The sequence below is a fragment of the Phaethon aethereus genome (genome assembly GCF_964289735.1).
Source record: "Phaethon aethereus genome assembly, chromosome: 7".
In the NCBI taxonomy this organism is placed as follows: Eukaryota; Metazoa; Chordata; class Aves; order Phaethontiformes; family Phaethontidae; genus Phaethon; species Phaethon aethereus.
The window spans coordinates 11,801,034-11,823,895 of NC_138583.1; the positions used below are offsets into that span (position 1 = coordinate 11,801,034).

General features: G+C 42.5%; 1 protein-coding gene across 1 annotated transcript in view; it reads right to left on the reverse strand.

The window, feature by feature from the left end:
* CDHR1 (cadherin related family member 1) overlaps window positions 1-22,862 on the reverse strand; it is a gene marked incomplete at its 3' end in the record, with an annotated part of 45,284 nt that overhangs the window by 11,700 nt on the left and 10,722 nt on the right. Inside the window, exons 4-13 of the mRNA XM_082002149.1 lie at window positions 22,589-22,639; window positions 21,164-21,253; window positions 20,568-20,654; window positions 18,761-18,877; window positions 16,928-17,071; window positions 13,843-13,921; window positions 10,827-10,927; window positions 8,918-9,121; window positions 5,906-6,058; window positions 1,193-1,357 (exon numbers count right to left, since the gene is read on the reverse strand). Coding sequence (XP_081858275.1) covers window positions 1,193-1,357; window positions 5,906-6,058; window positions 8,918-9,121; window positions 10,827-10,927; window positions 13,843-13,921; window positions 16,928-17,071; window positions 18,761-18,877; window positions 20,568-20,654; window positions 21,164-21,253; window positions 22,589-22,639 — 1,191 coding nt within the window. The remainder of the gene's footprint in view (window positions 1-1,192; window positions 1,358-5,905; window positions 6,059-8,917; window positions 9,122-10,826; window positions 10,928-13,842; window positions 13,922-16,927; window positions 17,072-18,760; window positions 18,878-20,567; window positions 20,655-21,163; window positions 21,254-22,588; window positions 22,640-22,862) is intronic.

Here is a 22,862-nt window from a genome sequence, read left to right on the forward strand (position 1 = left end):
AGTACTTGGAGTATCTCAGTTTGTCAAGTATATTTGTGAATCTGGGTTGAGTACTGAGTTGACAGCACATGACAGGAAATTTTACATGGACTCCTCAGCTATGCTGCCGTGTGTGCCTTGGCTCAGAATGGCTAGTTTTGTTGCTTTTGCAAACTTTTTAAAAATTTCTCTTCTTGCTGTCCACCTCCTAGAATTTTTTATTCCTCTTGCTGCAAAGATAGTGATGTTTGGGAATCTTCATTTTCTACAGCTTTCCTACTAGCTTCCTCTAATAACCTTTTCTGCATTTTTTTATATTCCACTTCTTTCATTCTTCCATCCCTGAAATTTGCCTTCAGCACTTCATTGTTCTGATTATTTAATTTTCTTTTTGACTTGCAGCCAGCCTGTGCTGGAGATCTCTGGCAACCTGCCTCCATCATCCTTACCTGTGAGGCCTCTGCAAGGTGACTTGCATCACCCACCAAACCCCATGTGGCCAGCAGCCTTCTTGGCTTTGCGACATGAAATCTGTTTCCAGCAGCTGCATTAAAGAGATACAGCTCACAGCAACGGCTGGAGATGCTGCTCCAGCACATAGGGCCCATGTAATACCCTGACTTTCTTTCTTATGAACATTTGAGATACTGGAAAATCTACAGGCATATTTTTCCCACTGTGAGAAGATACTTACACAGGGATCTTTCTTTCCCAGGTCTAAGCAATTTAATATTATATTCTTGCCTTCATTAACTGTCTAATTATCCATTTAGGAGCCAGATTCCTCCCAGGAGGAGGAGACTAATACCTACTAAGCAGCCATCTTGTTTTCTTTGTACTCATACTTAAGCAAGCAAGTCCAGTAAATCTAATTCCACTTAGTCATAACTGAAACCTCCTGCTGGACGTTGATTTGCCTGGGGCTTTCTTAGTACTCTCAGACCATGTGATTTTTCTTAAAAGCAGATGGCTTTTAATTAAAAACAAAAGTAAATCTGTTGTTCTGAAAAATGTTTGCTTAAAACTTTTTTTTTTTCAGAAGCGGTTTTGGTTTTTTTTTTATTGATTCTGGACAGGAACTGGAGTTCAGTCTGGAAGATGAATGGTGAGTAAGATTTTCTGCTTGCCTCTATCCACTATTTTTAAGGTACTTGAACTGTCTCTACAGACATCTAGAAAAGAGAGCATTACTTAACAGGTGAATGAAACTTACTGTAACAGCTACTACGTTTGAACCCCCTGGGGAGTTCTCTGGGATCCTGGCAATGTAGTAGTCGGACGAGAACTTTGGGACATTGTCATTGGTATCCAGCAAGCGTATCACTACATCAGCTGTCGAGCTGAATTTCTCTGGTGTGTTCACCTCTATTGCAAGAAGCTAAGAAGAGAAAACCAGGTAGTTACTACAAAGCAGCTATTATTACTTCTTAAAGGAGCTTCCTTCCACTACCCATGGCACATTGGCCCATTTTAGCCTGGTTGGACCAGACAGTTCAAAAACAGGGACATGGTGAGCTAGGTCAGTGTGCAGCCTAGGCTTGTTTGTGCATGCTTGCAATGGGCAATCAAGCTGTGGAAAGAGGACTTCAAACCTGTGTATATATATTAGACTTCACAATAGATGTGATTGGTCATAACTAACCAACACAGCTCGAAAAGCCGTAACAGAAGCGAGCAAACACCCATCCCTAGGCTGCAACTAGAACTTAGGGAAACATAAGCACTTAATAATTTTGAATAATCACATAAATTGAATTACGATCCTTTGCAGAGGAAGCATAATTCTTAATCAGGAAAAAAGTCAGGGCAATAAACTGCACCAAACAGGACAAAGAGATGAGAGAACTGGTGCCCTGGCATGTTTGGAAGCAGCAGTACCCCACCCCAAATGCAGGACGGTCAGGGATCAGGCACGTACAGCAGAATCCCATTTCACAAAGTTTGTGAGAACTGCTGCCATCAGGTTTCTTGGGACTCTACCTTCACTTCCTCATGCTGATTAGGGCTTTATCAGATACCCACCAGGACTTTTGAATTGCCTCACTGTCTGAGGAAGAACAAGAGAGCTCTGGCATAACATTCTCATAACTCTTCTTATCTGAAAGGCAACCCCGATGGGAGAAACCAGCAGCATGGATGTTGTGGCTGGCTGTCAGCAAAACTTAACACTAGTACATGCCTATCACAACCCTCAGCTGAGGGACGGCACTGCTGAGTTAACAAGCTGGTTTCTCACATTGCCCCTTAATGCACAGCTAATTGATACAGGGAAGAGCAGCCACCACAGAGAAGAAAGAGGATAACCCAGGCGTCTGGTGCGTGGCAGTTCTCAGTAGGCAGCAGGGAGCTCTCAGATCCCCACTTGGGCACAGACCTGAGCAGGTATTTGGAAGTCACCTCCAAAGCCTCAGACAAGAACTTTTCCACAGGACTTCAGTTACTTAGCACTGAATGTTTCCTCTCTCATTCTCAGTCTAACACAAAATAGCAGCAGTGTTTCTACCATGTCTCTGCTCATCAGTAGATTAGGGGAACATCAGTAGGAAGCCTGAGCTGGTGGAGCAGCGACTGAGGAAGAGCAGTTTCAGCAACAGGTACTGAGAGACACTGAGTCCTTCGCAGCCTCTGGGCCAGAGGTCTGGTTCCTGATGATGGCTGCATCACACAGAATCAGCACTAGGATATCAGTCTTGGGCTCTGTAAGGGCTGAACCCAAATGACCAACACATATGGTCAACCATTTGGTTTTCATAAAGACCTAGTTAGCACAAAGCAAGAGGGCTCCAGAAACCTAGTGAGCACAACACACCCCTAACAGACTAGTGAGCAGGATGTTTAACTGATCTGAGAGGCCTAACTGAAAAGCCTAGCTGCATGGGTTTTAACTCCCAGCAGACATACACCCAGGAGCTCCCTCAGGCAGGATGAATGCCTAAGTGAGCTTTGAGCTTTGGAAGGTGGAGCAGGGCTGCCACAGCGTCTCCTACTCCATCAGTGCAGCACCTCGCCGAGACGAGGGCTGTGGGACCTCATCTTTCCCATGCCACTTGCCGGGTGCTTGGCCTCTCTCCTGCCACGTCACAGCTCCCCATGGGGCAGGAAGTGCGTGATGCACACCAGCAGTGGCACCGCTGACTGGCTGTGGGGCACACAGTGTGTTCAAGTGCCTGCTCCGCTAGATTCAGAGAAGTTTCTATCACCTAGAGGTGACAGGGTTTAGGGAGGGTGGGAAGCAGTTTAAGTAGGCAGGGAAAAGGCTACCCCAGTATCATCTCCTGGAGCCGTTCCTACTGTGTGAACACTTATAATGGTTGGAAATAAACAGTGAAAAGGTTCTTGAAGAAATTAGTCTTGAAAGACTGCTTGTAATTACTATAGGACACATCTGCTCTAAAAGAGGAGTTTGGTCACTGTGTCTCTGTGCTAACTTTTGTATTTGGGAGTCTTGGATGATGTTACAGCAAAAGAAATTTTTGAAGGGACAATCATACAAACATCAGCAAAAGCCTGCTCATGAGCAATCTCAGCTCCTAAAGCAGCACAGAGATAAAATCTTATTGTTTATCATGCACGTGGAGCTATAACTATATTATAATGTTTGCAGTGAAATAATCTTTGCTGCTAGAATCAGCCCATCTTATGAGGGCTTAGTTTTTTTACTTTGTTTTCCACATTTATTTTTTATTCCCTCTCCTTTTAGCAGCCATAGCCCAGCTATGTCAACATGCTGACAACATCTTCCTTCAAGGAGGGATTTTTGTCATCTTACTTGCCCACAATGTCTTATGCAGAGCTGTATTGTTCGTTTTATGCAGAGAGGGGAAAAAATAGCATAAAACTATTACTTCACAGGACTACATATCAACAATTAATACAAGTGCCAGAAGATCAAACTGAGATATAATATTAAAAGTGGCAGGTAAATTTTTAAAATAGAGTTTGATTTTGGCAACTGAAGATAATTGCAGTCTCCTCTGATCCCATTCTGTGGGAGATGTGAGTGTCTGCAGAATGCAAGGGGTAGGTACAGGCTCCTGTCGAGGGGGGGTGTACTCTAAGCTGAAGGAGGCAGAGGCAGGAGGTTTGGCCCCTCAAGCATGTCAGCCCATGACAAGGTGGGACAGCAACATCTGGCTCCTGTGGTGGAGGGACTTAAGATGTAAGAAGCCAGGCTGAAGGGTACGAATTACCACAGCTGCCATACCTCGGGAAGCCCACTCTAGCCCTTGCACAGCTGAAAACGAAGGAGGTCCTGACTACCAACTGCATTTAAGAGCCAGTGCTATACAGAAGATAGGCTTTCTTTAGTAGCCTTTGCTTCAGGTAGTTTTTCAGTGCGCTTCCCAGTCAAATTAGCTTTAATCCCTCTCTGGCATTTTACTGTTCAATAACAAACCACAGGAGACGGATCATTGCTTACAGAAAAGAAACCTGGAAAACAGCTTCTTAAAGCTGCTGTGGGATACATATTAAATAGAAGTAAGAATATATTTAATGCAAAATTCTAACTAGAATAACCACATTGGCCACTAAAACTGGCTAGGAAGTAATTTGAACTTTTTGGGAAATGGAGACAGCAATGAGGTCTATAAAGTATTTGCTGCCATATATTACTACCATATCATCCAGCTGCACCTTCTTCATTTGGAATCTGGACAAAGGCTCTGCATTTTTAGCAACACCTTATGGTCTTTCTCCAGTAGAAATAATTTAATCCAAAAAAAAAAAAGTGAGTAACTGCTTAAACTAAAAAAATATGTATCCTTTTTCCTGGTAATTAATTCTTTCAGTGTTCATGGCAATCACATTAACTACTTTGATTTCTATTAGTATTCATGAGGAGGCCATGTGTAACTTCTTTACTGGTCTTTTGGTAGTTTAACCTGAATAAATGTGCACTTACTATAATTAGTTGCGGTAGCACTTTATAGCCCTTTCAGAATCTTCCATTTTAATACAGTAATGGTGCCTCATATTTTTGTAGCATCTATAACCTATGAAGCTCAAAATGACTAAGGAACATTACAAGAGGAGACATGAAGCATACTGCAGTGAAATGACTTGCTACCGACACAAAGCAAACCATGTAGCAAGGGTGAGAACAAAATCCAGGAAGTTGGCTTCTGGACTGGGCTTAAAAATGCCACTTTCTGTACGAGAGCAAAACTGGCATATGTTATTACTCAGCTAGATAGTTTCGGCAATTTTTTTTTTTTATGATTACAGGGATTGTCTATGCCATTCTTTCCAGTCCAAACAGAACCATCTATACTCATGTTCAGAAGCAGCTGACACAAAACCAGACTACTTAATTATCTTGTTGATGAGGCAATGAATCCATCAGGGAAGGTGATAATGCAAGAGTCCAGCCTTTGGATGACAGCTGGTTCTTGTATAGCTGGCTTTGAGCATGGGTGAGATATGCCTCAGATCAGTCTCCAAAAGGCCATATAGATAGATACACTCTGATGAAGGCAGTGAGCAATTCTGGGAAATTATCTTCCAGTCAGCTAGGGTCTTCAGCCTGCCAACATTCAAGAGCATGATCATGAACAAAATTACTTAGGACTAGGCAAGTAAAGTTCTGGTTCCAAAGAAATTAGGATTTCATGCTGTTGTAGGAGCAGAAATAACACCCTTAGGGTTCAGTCTAGAATGACTGAGAGCCACCAACATGTGCAGTTTCCACAGAGACATAATACTCAAATTTTGCACTGACTGGACTAAATCAGTCCACAGATGCATCCATTAAACCTTTGGAAGCTGATGAACCAGGCGCAGAAATGCATCTCCCTTACATGGAATATAATGTCACTGGCAATGCATCAGACAGCTCCAGGTAGATTAAGTTAAATCCCATCAGGCACATAAGCTGTCATACACCTCTCACATACACAGGCAGAGAGGACCTGGAAAGCAGAATTACCTTGAAGGTTAACACCTTGAATTTTTCATAGTCAATAGCAGCAGAATTTTCCACTATTATTGTAACCTGAGCCTCATTCAGGACAGTTTGGGGAACAACTCGAAAGATGCCACCAGGTCCAACAAGACGGAGGTTGAATTTAGCATTGGCTCCCTGTGAATAAAAGCAGATACAGTATTGTTTTTCAGTCAATGATGCATTTCTTTCAGCCTAGATTGGCTCTGTTTCTTCACACTGTATAAAATTAGAATGACTCTTACTGCTTAGAGACTTCTCTGCTCTCCATCCCCTGGGCAAGAGACTGCTAAGAAGCTTAGTTATATAATCCCTCCAGCCCTGGTCACAAGACAGACACAGCTTTTCTTAAAATGGATTGACAAGCTTGGTTATTCTTTCAGTCATAATGGAAAAAGCCTGCACCAGGACTGGCTAAGATAGGGACTCTTGTGGCAAGCAGCCTTGTGCTTTGCACCACACACTATGAGCTAGTGCAGGTGACAGATGTGACACCACGTGCACATTGGCAAGCAAGTCCCTCCTCCTCCCCATTCCCGCCAAGGAAAGACTGCCTGAGTCAGGACAATGGACCCCTCAAAAACCCAGCCTGTGTCCTAAGAGCTCACAGCCTGGGATGATGATGCAGAGCCACAGAAATACACCATTTCCAAACCGAGGTGGTACTCCACAGTTTGCACTGACTGGCTTAAGCTTGCCCAGAGTTGAAGCCACTAAGCCTTTCGGAAGTTGATGCACTTGGGAGGACAGAGGAGCTTCACTTGTGCAGGATGAAACATGACACACATTTGACAGCTCAACGTGGAGAAACCAAATTCCACAATATAGATAAATCTCTAGCCAGAGAGGACATTGGAAGCAACAATATCTATAAGGTTACCACCAACTGGTGTGCGAGTTGGGAAGAGTAAGCCAGAGCCAAATGGACAGACCAATTCTTTTAAACCAAAACTGGAACATGGAAGAGAAAAGATGAAATGGAATTCTTGTATTTCTGCCTTACAGGGAGGCATGAAAATGAGCTGAGCCCATTGACCCAACTCTCCGAGTTCATCAATTTCTCAAACTCACCAGCTACATTCACCGCCTGGCTGGTGCCATGTTCTTCCCCTAGCATGAATCTTGAGATGAAAAATTTCTAATAACTATTTTCATGCAAGATAACTCTACTTTCATCTGTATCCCTGGAGGACTTGTTATGAGCAGTTCTTGCTGCAACCCTAGCTTATGTCAAAAGGAGAAGTATTCAGCAGTAGTCCCCCAAGGGAACCAAAGTGATCTTAGATCCAAACTCAGTGGTCTGTGTTGTTTGGTCATACAAACCCCCACAGCTACACAGGTGACAACAGGCTCTCTTTTGCTGGGTAGTAAAGCCAAACACAAAAGCCAGAGCTGCTGGACTATGGAAAATAGTGCTGACAGGGAAAGTAGACCATCTGACCATACAAAGTCCTCTGCAGTTGGGACTGTGCATGACTGGAGGGACAGTGGCATGGGGCAGGGAGAGAACTCCAATGGCTGAGTGATTTCTGACAGCGATGTCTACTGAATGCCGATCTGCTTGGAGAAAGCGATGCTGCTGCATGTCTCCAAGCAGGCAGCCATGGGACACAGGAATGACTGAAGGAACAACAGCACTGAGCCCTAAGCCATGTCTGTTGGATGAAGAGAGCTGGGGGAGAAATTTCTGCATAATGTTCTTGCAAGTAAAGATGGAACTTCCATCAAACTGTAGGCCTAAAACAGACCTTGCCCACAGCTTCCTCCTCCTCACCTGTACCATCCACTCCCCCAAAAGAAAGAGTCACTAATGGCTGTGACAGAAACAGACACATATGTTTAATTTTCTTCTCTATATGGTCCTCTTGTGCCGAAGGGAAAACATTGCATTCTATGCCTTAAAAGAAAAGCAACCCAATCCCCTTAGAGCGATACCTTACACTGTACTAAGGAAGCTTCTTGAGAAATCTATACAGTGTATTTAGCAATGCTTTCTGCCTATTTTATAGCCTAACTTGCAGCCTGAATATTTTGTCAGCCTACATGTTTCTTTCCTTCTGCAGCAACATCCCCTGTGACAACAGCAGGATAGACGTAGCACTGCTTTGAAAGCAGTCATTTATCTGCTTGCTGCAGAGCAGCAGGAGGGAGGGGGAAGAACCTAGTGGGCAGAGTACAATACAGTCAAACAGCACAACACTGAGCACAGTTACATAAGAGCACTCTTTCCAATAGTAATACAGTTCTTGGATACATTATGCTTGTCTCCTGTCACTACCTAACCTGAGGCTAACTCAGACGGATGCCATTCATACAGTATTTAGCTTAGGGATCCCTACAGCAATCATCACCATAGTATCTACGGGCATCACAGGTCAGCTAGACAGCAGGCTGAGATGGATGGAGTCTTCTTTCCTTATCCTTTATCTGATTAGAGTTAGTTTGGCTCTGGCATAATTTTTAAGATTACCTACAAATATCACTTCAGTGGGAATGATTTATCAAAGCATGCATTGCAGGGTCTGGCTGTAACATAAGGGCCAGAAGGATAACATATTGTAATAAAACCAATGTAAGGGTACAGACTGTATTGTTTCCAGCAGGGGCTGAGAAGATACAGACAGCAATTGCACTTGAAGTTACTGAAGTGATTGGAAACTAAGTAAATCTCCAAAGGGAGTATATTCTCTGACATTACACTGACAACTGAATGTAACCAGTAGTTAGGGGAAGTTCATAAGGACTGTTCAACTTCAGTCGCCACAAGAACTGGGCTTTAGGATTACCCTTCTCATCGACGTAACAGTATATAACCGACTAAGTATATTTCTGGGTCCAAACTCTCTGGTAATGGACCCTACAACTACTTTGTCTGCTTTTGGGTGATGCAGGTGAAATTATTGAGTTCCTAAAATGACATTTCCCCATCTGACAGCTCTTTCTAGTCTTTGGGAAAATAGGACAGGAAAACTGAAAGTCCACATAGTTTCCATTTACCTGATCTGAATCATTGACTGTAATCTTCAATCCCCTCAAGATTTCACCCTCTGGAGGATGCTCGTACATGGTCAGTTCAAACCTGTTCTGGGGACCATTTTCTCCATAGAACGTTGGTGGATGGTTGTTGAGGTCGACCACCCGTATAGTCACCATGGCAAAAGCATACACTGAGACGTCACCTTCCTGACTTACTTCTGATGCCTGCAGCAGGCAGGAGAGAGAGAAGAATGATGAGTATATCCTTAGTTCCATGTTCAGGTATTGTTGCGCATGTACAAATCACCCTAACACACTAACTTCTACAAAGATTCACAGCCTTATATTTCTCTAGAAATCTCAGTCCATTTCATGCTGAAGTTTACAATGATTAGAAGATTATGGTAATAAACCAGTCCTGATAAAGCCCCAGTGAAAAAAAATCTCCTTATTTTGTGAGCTTAGTAACTCACCCTAGGTGAAAACAGTTCTCTAAAGACACATAATCTAATAGAGGCAAGATAATTGCTTGCCTAAAGTGTTGACAGAATAGAAAAGGAAGGCAATCTTTAAATTTGCTGTGGTACCACAGGTAGTTGATTTTTGCATTGTTGGAACGACTGCAGCCTTGAAAACTCTGTGAGAAAAACTGTACTTGCGGTACTTAAGCAAGTATTTGAAAAAGAAAAATGACACACTTTTTTATTTTGAGATTTAGTCTCTGATTTACAATTTTGCTTTGCTGTCTAGATGAGCCTAATTTAAAGTGGATATAGTTTGGACAGACAAGAAAACCTAGTTGGCATTTTTCTGAACTGAAAAATCACATCTGTCTGGGTTTCAGCAATTCTAACATGCAGCCTGATCACCGGATTGAACTGAAGATGCTTATTCTGTCAGGACAGAAGCCCCAGCTGGTGTTTTCGTAACAAAACAGCTACCTCCAACATGTTTTTTTGCTCAAAGGGTTCAAAACCAAAGGCACTAGACTGCTAAATTTCTCTGGAGATGCTAATCTGGTAACTGAGGCACCTGTCACTACCTATGCTAGGTAATACTCTCTTGGTTCTTCAGGCAGATTCTGTAGCCTGCACAAGCTCCAAGTCACCACAGATGTAACTGGGAGATCAGAAAAGCTTGCAAGGGCTTAACTAATCCTGTGTCAGGGAAACACTAGCAGACTGCAGTAAACCAGAGAGATTAGGGGAAGAAATGGTGCCTCAGTTTAACCTGGGACAACAGGGACTCTATGGTCTCCCAGATTCAGCAAGCTGCTTGAGCCCACTAGCAAGCAAGTGCCCTTGGGGATGCTATACTGGTTCTAGCAGTGTGCAAGGTCTCAAAGTTGCATTTAGACAATACTGTCCTTACCATGACAAACTCTTGTGGTTGCAATATGTGTTTGCTGAAGAAAACTGACATAGTCTTCACAATTTAACTCTACAAATTAGAAACTGCTTAAAATAATGCAGCCTGTCACACTGATACTAGCTCATCAAGGTGTTAGCGTGTATTTGTATGTGGCTGATCAGTGCTTCAGGAGTGGATAGTGATAAGACACTCCATGATCTACCCCACTCCTATTATTAATCACAGATTTGACAGTTACCTAGCTCATCACACAGAGACAACAAGACATTAATTCCCAGATTAGCAATAAAATCCAAAAACACACAGAACAGTTATCTACACACTCTCTAGACTCAGAAATTATTTTAGGACAAGATGACTTCATTTGAAAGAAGTAATTTGAGACACTAAATATCCCAAGGAATAAAAGCAGTTTGTTCTGTTTTATACTATCTGGTACTCTGCTCAAATACAGGAGATAGTTTCTAAAACAAGTCACCTATAAATTGAGCTATTTTAGACAATTATGCCTACTCATGACATTTAAGACTAACAGTCTTCAAGTGGCCACAGAACATACCCGAACTTTTAGTTCATACACTTCTTTCTTGAGCTGATTTGGGCTCTTTATAACAGAAATGGCTCCAGTTGTGTTGCCAATTTCGAATGAACCTTCACTTCCTGCAATAAAACCAAGATGGTCTAGTTACATGCCACACATCCTTTTTCTGAACAAGCATGAGCAATCAACCATACATTTCATTAAGCCGATCTTTGCCCATATGTGTATCCATATCTATTAGTAGATCTGAAGCTGCTTTTCAGAAATGAAGCATTTCTATGCCTGGTCACAGTGAGACGAAACCACAGATGAGAGCCAAAAAGGGTTTCTTCCCCTAGGAATGGCTCAGTGGAGCTCTGCCCCTGTGGGCAGCTGCCCTCACTTTCCTCTTCCCACCCTGGTCCGGTTCCCTTCAAGCTTCAGCAACCAGGCATGCAAATTTGTTATTCATTTCTATTAGGCTGTTGTCTTTGCATGCTGGTTTAGACAAAAATAGACATTTCTCATTTTAATTAGCAAAGGCATAATTAAGCCTCTGAGAAACAAGAACATTTCTCTCACTAATATCAGCTAAGGTGAGAAGTCTGACAATCTGCCTGAAAGAAGCATAGTCACCCTTTCTGAAGACAGCATCTCTGGAGAAGCATTTTCTGGCCTTAGATATTCAATTGTTAAAAAACTCTTCAGCCTCTTGCAAGGCTGTCCTGAACAAAAAGGGATTTTGGAGGATCTGGGGTAAAACCCAGGCTTTTTGCATCGAGGCAGAGTCTGACACAGGCAGGTCAGGGCTGCACACTGACTTTGCTACCACCGACCTAACTTCCATTGATCTGAACAGAAGATCACTTACAGGGCTGCAACCCCTTGAGACCTGGTGAATGTGTACTGAAGCAAATGCCAGCCCGCAGAATGTGCTGCAGTGGTGTCTTATCACAATGGCTGCACCCATCTTGCTGTCACGGCCAAAAGCAGGCTGGTGCCCAGGGAGGGGACCAGCCGGCAGCTCAAGGGGCCCTGCCCTGCTCTGCAGAGGGGCTATGGACACCCCTGCATGCCACCTCACGTATGGTATTGGCCATAACCTACGCTTTGTGGCAGAGCCTACCACTGAAAGGAAAACAGAGGAAAACCCTTACAATGAAGGAGATCAAGCCTTCAGAAATAAAGGATAATGACCTGAAAGCCCAGTCATTTTCCTTTTTCTCTAACTCAGCTCCAATATTGGTTTTTAAACCACCTGATAGTATCCCGTTTTGCAAATACCTGCAATAACTGCAACTTCATTAAAGTACACTAGACACAACATTGAACAGATATCGACTCATACAATGGTCAATTACTAAGATACATTGGCCTGGAAAGTACATCCTGACTGAGAAGAAGCTTAAGTCAATAGTGGTTTCAAGCCACCATAATTCACGTTTTTGTCTAGTTATCAAAGGGAAATTGGTAACTCAGAGTACGTAGCATTATGTGTGTTCCTTCATACAGCACATTCAGAGGATTAGAATATTTTTGAAAACTATCCCACACTCCCTGGACAAAAAATGCTTATAAAGAATAAATAATTTCCTATTTACTGTTAGTATTTTCTTGCCCTTTGACAACCCAGCCTGCAGGTATTGGAAGAGTGGCTTGTCACGAGTAATGCCAGGGTCTGAGGTGCAGAGGCAGAAACGTGTTGTAATCTATTGTTCTCTGTTTCTTCAACTTTCTATGCACTAAAAGCATATTCCCTTCCCCTCTTTTCCATTTCATGCTAAAAAAATCCTGTGTTAATGTGCATGAGGGAAGTCTGCTCTCTATTAAGTCATATTTTGTGCTACTTATCTGTCATCCCCTTCCACCTTAATTTTCCACTCTTTCCTGATCACTTACCTTTTTTATCCCATAGCACCTTTTTAGTCCTCCTCTATTTTCTTTGGACATCTAATATCTTTCCTCATTAGTCCGATTTCCCTTTGACATTTTCCCTGGTTCATCTTCCTTCACTCCTTACTCAATTTCTCCCTTGTCTAGCATATTTTCATCCCACTTATTTGCTTTTACTCCTCATTCTCCACCTTTCTTTTTAGCTTTTCTAATTTTCCATCTATTCTCTTCTGCAACATTTTTTTCTCAATGTTTCTACCTTCCTTTTACCCTCTTCTATCTATTCCCTTGCATTGAGGAGAAGGAACCTCAGCATGGGTCCCGTCCCACATCAAGGCAAAACCTCAATTGCAACCCTCTCTAGACCTTGCTGTTTAGATCATGTAACACAATGAAGAGCTTACTGCATAGCTCTGCAACTACACCTCATGTTTCTCTTCTGAAATTTTGGGATCTCCCACACTTGAGAGTTGGGGTGTCCAGTTGTCATGGAATTCTTGTTTTGGAGAAAGAGAGAACCAAACAAAACTAAAGTTGTAGCTTGGAGTTTAGTTAAGCTAAGTTGTTGACTTCACCAGCTAATGAATCATCAGTTCAGCGAAGTCTCACACACGTGCTATTAAAAGATGTGTGACAGACACTCTCAGAATAGCCGATGAAAAGCATTAATCTTCTGATAACATCTACTGTCTTCCAGTGCAGTAGACAGTGCCTCTTCACTGGTAAATAGAATTTCTTCCAAGAAGCCAGAGGTTTGACCATTTAGCCACTGTAATCACAATATTAATAAAAATATCCTTCTAAATACCATGTCTGGGTCTCCCAGTGCATTCTTTCACCTCCCAGAATAAATTACAGAGATGATCAGTAGGAGTGAATGCATCTCCCTTTACGCTTTCTGAAATGACAGGCAGGCTGCTGATGCCTAACAAATCAGCAACATTAACAACTCCAAGCATAGTTCTGTGAAGCAGATGCTAAAACTCAGTGAATTGTGTCTTGGCTGTTCTCTGGTACACAGGGCCCTGGAGTTGTTCAAGGTACCCAACATTATTTCATAAGAGTTTGTCTCAGCTTTAAACTCTAGCATATCCCATTCTAATTTAACGTCAGATATAGTTTCGACTGCCCTTCAGATTTCATACAAGACAAGTCTACTTACCGTTCACGATGGAGTAATGAATACTGTTAGGCTTTCCTCTGTCTCCATCAAGAGCAACAACAGTAAGGACCTCAGAGCCCTGGGGAGAAATGGGAAATCACAGTCTGTGTGCTGAGATCAAAAAGCAGTGAAATTGCAACTGCGTATTAATAAACTCAACTTCTGTAAGCCTTTCTGCAGTGAGGTGTGGGGAGAAGAGTGGGTACTTTTACTTGTGCTGTATGGGAAACATAGCAAGGGCCACTGACTCCCAGTCAGAAAAAAATCAGCACTTGACTTTGCAAAGCAGGAGCTGAATACTACTCCTTGGACCTACTCTGTGTTGCTCCTGCACTGATAGTTTTAGTTGTTCCCAGTGATGTCACAGCCCATGTGCTGTATCTCCATAAAAAGTAGGGATACCCCCGCTGCTGCTCACTCCCTACGGATCTGCTGTGCTATGTGCCATCACTAGCCTGCTGCTGCCAGTGCCAAACCACTGCCTGCACTGGCGGCAGAGCAACCTGCTTTGCTGCGTGGGCCTCAGCTGCCCCCGGAGGGCCAAGGCTTGCTGCAGCCTCGGGGCCTGCCATGCACCTGCCAAGGGACCAGTGCCAGTTCGCCCAGTGCCCAGCCCTATTATCCTTTTTTCCAACTCAGCTTTGGGTAAGCACCAGAGGACAAGCAGGAGCACTGCACTGCTCCCCACGGGCTGCGCTGTGCCCACTGCTGTGGCAGGGCTGACAGCATGGGTATGGAACGGCTGCAGGCTGCGTGTGACCCTGCGTGCCTCAGCCCTAGGGGCTGGCCAGCCACAGCAGCAGTCAGAAGTTGCAGCCAGGGACACTTACCTTGAGCCACAGACTTAGAGCATTTGGAGTAACCAAATTTTGAGACCTGAGGTTTGGTTTGGGTCACTACCAAGATGCCCTCTGGTAGCTGCTGTGTAGGCTCTCAGCGTCGCTGCGTGCCCCATGGCCACATGGTGTGCTGAGACACGGGCAGCTGCTGAGGAGTCATCAGGTCATTTTGGCCCTACCTAATTAAGTTCAGACAGGCAACAAAAGCAAACAGGGAATCACAAAGCAACTTGGCCCACAGAACATTTAGGGCGTAAAAATATGATTAAAATTATGGTGATTTAACTGTTCTTAAACTTTCAGTTTTTCTTTCTGTGCAAGTAACGTGGCTGTATATGCCATATGTACAGAACTTGTGTACTGGAGACCATTTGCTCATGTGACTACTCCTATCAACTCAGGATGATGACTGTCAGTATTAAAATCCTCACCCAAGTGGCAACGAGCTGTGCAACTTAGGCCTCTGAACTGAAGTGTTACTGTTTGGGGCTGCAAAACCAGGGAACATTAAAGTAACTGTCAGTTAATCACAAATGGCAACAAGGAACATTTTCGTGACAACCCTTGAGTGAATTTTTCAAACAAGTAAGGTTCTGCTAGAGCATCTGTAAATACAGAACTGTATTTATTACCATTTATGCTGGAAGCTGCAATAAAATCTGCCTACTGGGCAAAATGCAGTGAAGTCCCTTTGAAGGTGACAGAGTACTTGTAAATCCTGACAACTCCACCAAGCAGAAAAGAAGCAAGTTTACAAAATTAACACCAAACGTATAAACAACACCAAAATCAGCTAGTGCATCTCTCTCTGTGGAGTTCATTTTAACAGCAAAACCCACACTGGGAAGGACCGATTTGTGCTTCCATCATTATATCATCATAATGGTGTTAAGTTATGAGCTCAGACTGGATGTAATTAACATTTATTGACTCGCATTTCCATGGTAAACACTAACTCCTGTGTGCACCTGATAGTTATTTCAAGATCTATACGTAACTATGCAGAATAAATTGATATACATAATATCATTCATTCCAAACAACTGCAAAGTACACAAGCATTACTTCTCTCTGAAATGTAACAGACTATGCAGTGAACTGCAATATACAGTCATGCAAGGGCTGCAGTGTATGTTGGAGTTCTGGACAGAAAGTAAAGACGCTATCTTTCCTGAAACTCAACGGAAGATCAGGTCAATGGTGTAGAATCCCACTGCCAAAGAGATCAATAGTCTAATGTTGGGTAATTTCACGAGCAGATACCATTTCTCATCCTGTGTATGAAGAAAATTTTAATTAAACCTTATGTATCAGGGTGAAAGCTGATCCATACACAGTTATCATGCCATTGCTTAGATATAGAGAAAATTCATTAGTTTGTAGCTTCAAAAATAGTATGTTGCTGAAAGCAACGTGGTGGGTATAATAATCTAATTTGCTAAGATGTGTACTCCCTTTTAAGCAAATCTGCTATTAGGCATTTCTGAGGTGATGGCACAGCCAGGAGCTCAGTGTACTCCTTGGATTCTGTGTCTGTGATAGACACAAAGTGGTACCTTCTGCAGCAGACACATGCCGACAAGTGCAGTGTCCACACTTGTAAGTGGTTCTCCTAAGTATGTCCCTGCTTGCTTGATAACCTGGCAGATTCTAGGTGTGGAAGGACTTCCTGGCCCATTCTGCCTACCTAGACATCACTGAGCAGAAAGTATCCTGCATTTTGGGGATGTCAGGATTGCTTCTCCCCAGGTGATGTTCATGCAACAGCACAGTCTAGAGCATTTGGGCGTAAATTCTCCCCATACCTTCCACAACCAGCTGTTGGTACCAGACTGATCAGCTAGAAAATAAAAGCATCATGAGACCACACAGCACAAATACTCAAAGGCTTCTAGCATGATATGTTCAGGTGAGGTAACTGGCAACGTGCTTAAGCCTGCAGCCAAGTGCCTCTGCAAGTCTCAGCTACAGAAGAGCTCTTAGCCACTGCCCGGGCTTAGACCAACATAAATGGGGCAGAATCCTTTTTGACTTTAACAGCAGCAACAGGAAGCCTTGCATGGCAAATTTGCAATGGATGTAAATAAGAACAAGTTTGAGATTTGGTCAGCTCATTTCATGTAGGAGTCAAATCAGAGTTTAGGTCCCAGTTTCCAATAAAGCCTATGCTAGAAATCATAGGGCCATCTTGACTGAGATATCACAAGATTGCACTTGTTCTTCTACATGCAAAAACCAGCACTTACTGCGAGTGTATCCTCATAGACATATCCATAGTAGGGAGTCCCAATGAACATGGGCGGAGTGTCCTGAACATCCTCCACATTGACAGTAACTGTTGTTGTGGCTGAAAACACTTTGTTGTCTCCCCTGAGCTTCCCACCACCATCCTAGAGGAGAAGTCATCATCAGATCCAACTGCTGAAACATGTCTGCGAATCAGCTTATGGCATTGCACGCACCTCATAAGCCTTCAGAAGCAGAGTCCCAGGAATCCCTTCTCTCTCTCAACACACAGATTAATCTCTGCTGCCCTATTCCCTTCTCCTTTCCATTTGTCCTGCTCCCTCTCTGATTAGGAAGACAGTTTGCACTGTCTCAGAGGTAATTTCTTATATTAAAAGTGGTTGTGCCAATATATGCAGTCATACGTGATCTTTTATCAATAACATAGGGGACAGGAAATGCAAGTTTTTTGTGGGGAAAAAAGAATGCTAGAAATTGATGCAAAAATTTAGTGACTAAGGTCTACAGCTTTTCATCCCACATATAGTCTTATCATAAATACAAGACAAGGCACAGTAGCAAGGTAGTGCATTTCTAGAGGGAAATTAAACAGCGCACATGATCAAAGTCTCCTAGGGACTCTTAGGTGATAAACTGAAAGCACAGAGGAGCTGTGCAGCCAAGAACTGTTGGATACCCACAGTGTATAAGCAGTCTGTGGAGACCTGACTACAATCAACCCTGTGCTACTGATACAGCAGAGCCAATTAGAAAGATGACTCGCAATTTCAGAAGCTTTTAACACTCTTGGTCTCAGAGCACCGGCTGGAGGTCAGTAGTCATGCTGATGTATAAGAGCATGAATTGTTCAGCATGTCTGCTGTACCAGCTCTAAAACTTCATTTTTTTTCAAGATATATGCTCATTTTTTCCCCCCTTACTGCCCCAAAGGCAGCATTTAAGCCAAATTTTTTTACTTCTCCTCAAATGAACCCTGGCTAAATAAATACACAAAAAGATCAGTACGTTTTTCATAAAACATGAGAAACTCAAAGTCCCCATAAGTAGCAGCAAAGTCATCCTCTTTCCACCCATGAGAGTCTGCATGTGTGACAGGTCCCCACAGGATCCTGAGAGACTCTACTTCAGAATCCATAAACTTTCAATGCCCGTTATGAATCCACAGCTGTGCCACAGGCGCAGCACTGCTGAGAATGACAGTGGCAAGAAGGGATGTGCTGCAGTATTTGCGGGATTTGAATAAGCTCCTGCCACAAAGCAGCAGAGAAGTGAAAGAAAGAAAAATCCACAGATATTTCCAGAAAAGAAGTCTGTCACTTGTGCTGTACTGGGTCCAGCTATGCCCTGTGTTTTACTGTGGCTAATGACTGTGACCCACACTGCCTGCCTGCCAGGGGTTTGCCTTTCTTGTGGTAGGGCCATGCCCTGGGCAGCGTGAGGGAGCCTGGGGCACCTGCATTTGCCCAAAGGCTGATGGCTTCTTGAATTTAGGGCTGCATACACCAACCCTTCACTCCCAGGTGACTCTCAAAACAGAGAGGTGACTTTCTGCAGTGGGGCTCACTATCCTGGGATTGGGGCTTGAATGAAATGTGGGAAACCCACTCCCAAATGTCTCCAGATGTTGTTCAGCAGCAGACACCGTTCACCTTTCCTCCCTCACTTTTCCATGTCACCCTTCACACCTCCAGATGTTACAGAGGGAGTGACTGCTGCTTCAAGGTTATGCTTCATGTTTCAGCAACCCTTTAAATCACACTTGTATTCAAACCAATCAGTGCTACTCAAATACACCCCCCCCACCTCCTCTAGTTTCAGAAAAAGCTTTATACCTTGGCTATGACAACGACAAAATGTGTTCTTGATTTCTCATAGTCCAGGGTGACCCCTGTTTTGATGCGCAGGACACCACTGTGACGGTCGATTGTAAACTTATTAGCATGGATGTTCTAGAAGAAAAGACGAAACAGCAAGACATTACAGGTATGGAAATAAGATTGCTGCAGGGATTCATCTTTTATTTCATTTGCTAAGGGAAAAGACTAGAATAATGATATGGTTTGGGTGAATAATGTATTTGATGAATTTCACCTCTGTGTGTTTATGAACAATTCATGAACCAACCAAAGCCTCTCATTATTCAGAATAAATCAATTACCTGCAATGTAGATTTTTTTAATCTTTCAGTATTTCATTGTGAAATCTTAAACTTTGGTTAACACAGTTCATTGCATGGAAAGAAGTAGGGAGGCTTAACAGGAAAAAAAAGGTGAAAGGAAAAGGAAGAAGAAAAAAGGTGTTTAAAAGTTCTACTAGCTAAAAAAAAAGCACAAAGTTTGCATGCATAGATTATTGTCAATAGAGTGGTGTTTTGGTGGTTTTTGTGATATACAAATAAAACCTAAAAGACATCTGATTTCCAAAAAGGCCTAAAAAAATGTCTCCTTCCATTCTTCTGGACTGGAGATATCTATAAAAACACCTCCATTTGGGTGTCCCTACACAATGGCCACTGTCAAATAATCTTGGCCTTTTCAGTAGATGTCATCACCTGCCTACATCAGACTTCTGGAAAGACTTTCTGTGCAACCTGGTAATTCCCAGAGATTGTGCCAAAAGACACAGCAACACTTTTTCAACAAATACACATATTTAGTAATCTTTTTGCCACACAAACATATTGACTAGACATAGAAGTTTGAAATTACTGTTCTTTGGCTTCATAGTCTATCATGTTACTGGAAAAAGCCCTGTGCAAAATTGAATCCTGCACATGTTGTTTTTTAAATGGATCATAGTTGGTGAAATCAAAACTAAATTTCAACAAGGCACTCAAGGTGTTCTTTCACAGTATGCCCAATCTCTTAACAGGATTAGCTTTACTGCTATGTAAATATCCCCCAACTTGTTTCCATATTTATATCCAAACTAAATATTGCAACAAACTCTTTTTTTTTTTTTTTCCTGTTGCCTTTTGAATAAGGGGAACTGCAGCTAATCTGAATGAAGCTTCTTGTAGGAAGAAGGAATTTGAAGGATATAATGCAAAAAGTTGCCTTTTCAGCATGCAGAAGGTCTGTAATACAGAAATTCAGCTTTAAATACAAAGTCCTTTCTGTTCTTCACCAGTGGGCAATACCTGAAAGGCTGGTTTCAAGCAGGCATGGCTTTGTCAGTGAGAAGACTTAGTACCTTGTATTTCACACTGTGATCCAGGTCTCAGTTACATACCAGCCTGCTACGCTGAAGTGCACATTTGGGTTTCCAGTGCATTTTGCTTTCTAGAGAAAGCTATTTCATGCTTTAGAAAACCTATATGCATACAAGATGACAAGTTAAGACTTGCTCTCCCCATCACTCCAAAGAAAGGGACAATAAGAGCCCTGCCACGAGGAGTCCTACTGGGAAGCATCGGAGTGACAGTGGCAACTCCAGCTCCTCCTTCTGCCTGCTGGACTGCACTTGGCTGCTCACAATCAGACAGTATTCTATTTTGTCAATGCTTGTTTTATTGTGCACAGTACAAAATTGGTCCTACAGACACTAGTAGCAGGCTAAACCCTCAAAATCTTTTTTAACCTGATTTCTGAGATGTCAGTAAATGAGAGATGATTTTTGAAGCTACAGGTAATACCTTACCTGCAAGAAGTAGGTGATACTTCCTCCAGAACCTGTGTCTTTGTCCACTGCCTCGATCTTAAAGATACTGCTGCCAGAGGGAGTGTTCTGTGACCAGAAAGAGTTAACAGAGTCACACAGCAACGGAAAGCCAGGCAAGTTAGAAGAAATGAAAAATGAGCATGCAAGAATGCATAAAAAGAGACTGATGGTAGAAAGAATATAAATGCATTGAGGGAAACAAAGAGCAGAAAGAAAAAAGGGAAGAGATTAAAAATCGAGGAAACTAGAGAAGAAAAAAAAAGAAGAAAACTTTTTGGAATAAAAATGACAGGAAATCTAAGCTAAGACAGAGTGCATCCTGTTTCCACTGAAGTAAGTTCTAAAAACTCCCCAAAACCACCAAACTCCTAAAAACACCTTGGAGCTTAGCCACAAAACAGCACACCTTAAGTACCTACAGACCTATTCCCTAAATTTACAGTGAGTATTAAATAGCTACCCAAACCCCAAAAGAATGCAAGTCCTCCACATCATCTTATTTTACTGAAAATGTACTAGCTCCTCTTTACATCCTATTGAAATATACTTCCAGTATGCAAAGGGACTTCACCTACCTCTGGGACATGGACTATGTAAGGTGTATTGATGAACTCTGGGCTCTCATCATTAGCATCCATTACAAGGATCCTGACTTTTTCGGAAACCTGGAGTAGAATATGAAGAACGTATTATGACACAAGCTTATTTTCAACATGTACCTGTTCATTTGTCTACTAAGGTGTAGTCAAAGGCAATAAAAAATTATGTGGTAATAGAGTATCTTTGCACTACCAAAACTGAGGACATAAAATAAAATACAGAAAACCCCATAATGGAGGAATTTGCTTTGTGGAGAACACCCAGATATCTCCAAACTAAACAGAGAGTCTCAGAATACTTTATAAATTACAGATCAGAGCTAATTTTCAAAAGTCTTTCTTCTTCTCTATGGCATTCAAGATACCATGATATATTTTATGACAATACATAAGAGACTTTAAAAGTTGGTACCTGACAGCCAAGAGCATTCATTAATGCCTCATTTGATATCACAATACTAGGTTAACAGCATGCATAATTTGAATGTAGAAATGCATGCTACTAACACATAACAACTCATCTTGAACAAAATATGCGTCTGCTTTCTAAAAATACAGAAGCAAACATATTTGACCAGCAAAACTTCACAGTTGTTGGCAAGTGGACATGTGGATGTGATCCCATTATTTCCTATTTACAGAGGTTGCCAGGGTAGTTGTGCCTGTAGGGTGCTGGCACCTCCCAAACATTTGTCACAGTAATCTCAATTAATTTGAGGTGAGGAAGAGCTCTAGAGTCTTGGGGGCAGTCAGAGGGCCCCGCTTTTGTGGCATCTCTAGTGATGAAGCCCAGGTGCTCTTATTGGCAGACTAATACCCTGGCTCTGACAGCATCTGTCTGTAAACTGAAAATGACAAGGAAATTTGTACAATTTGTAGGATTGGATGCTTGTGCAATGCCTCAGATCAGTCCTTAATGATTAGATGTGATCAAAGTTTTATTAAACAGCAGACAAGAAAACCCCCACCACCTTAGCATAAGCAAATCTTCTTAATGTCCATGCTAGAAAAACACTGCGGGGCTGGAGGGACAGTCAGCTCTTGGGTGTCCAACACTAGCTCCTACAAAGTCATACATTTCTCCAAAAAGCCTCCAGATCTTTCTTTGGAATGAATCCTTCTGAGCTGACAGTGAAACTTCATAGGAAGCTGCTGTAATTCTGCAGGCCACTAAGTCAGTCTTTCAGCTCACACTACATTGTAATTATCCTTAAATAGGTGAGCAAGGAGCTGCAGCGAGACCTGAGTTGCTGGGAGTTCAGTGGCTCTTGAAACAGGAGGTAAGACTCTAATGAGATTATACTTTCTAATAAAATGAGATAGTCCATATAAGGTAATTTAATAGGAGGATATATGTGGGGACAGACAGTTTGACAAGTTACAGCACAATTAAATACTTACTGTACTGAGGCCATCTGAAATACTGACAATAACTTCAATCTCATCTTCCTTCTGTAAACCAAGAAAATTCCTTTGTTAGAGAGATGGTGTTTGCCCTGATTGGAAAAGAGACTGCAAATTTAAATGTGTCTCAGCAGGTAGATGAAAGTAACAACTAACACCACAAAGCAATCACAGCAGAGGCTAGGAAGACCCCTCAGAGGCTCCAGCTGAGGGGTCCTTGGACTTTGTGTGTCAAGAAATGGTTGGTCTGTGAATCCCTGTTGTCCTGTAC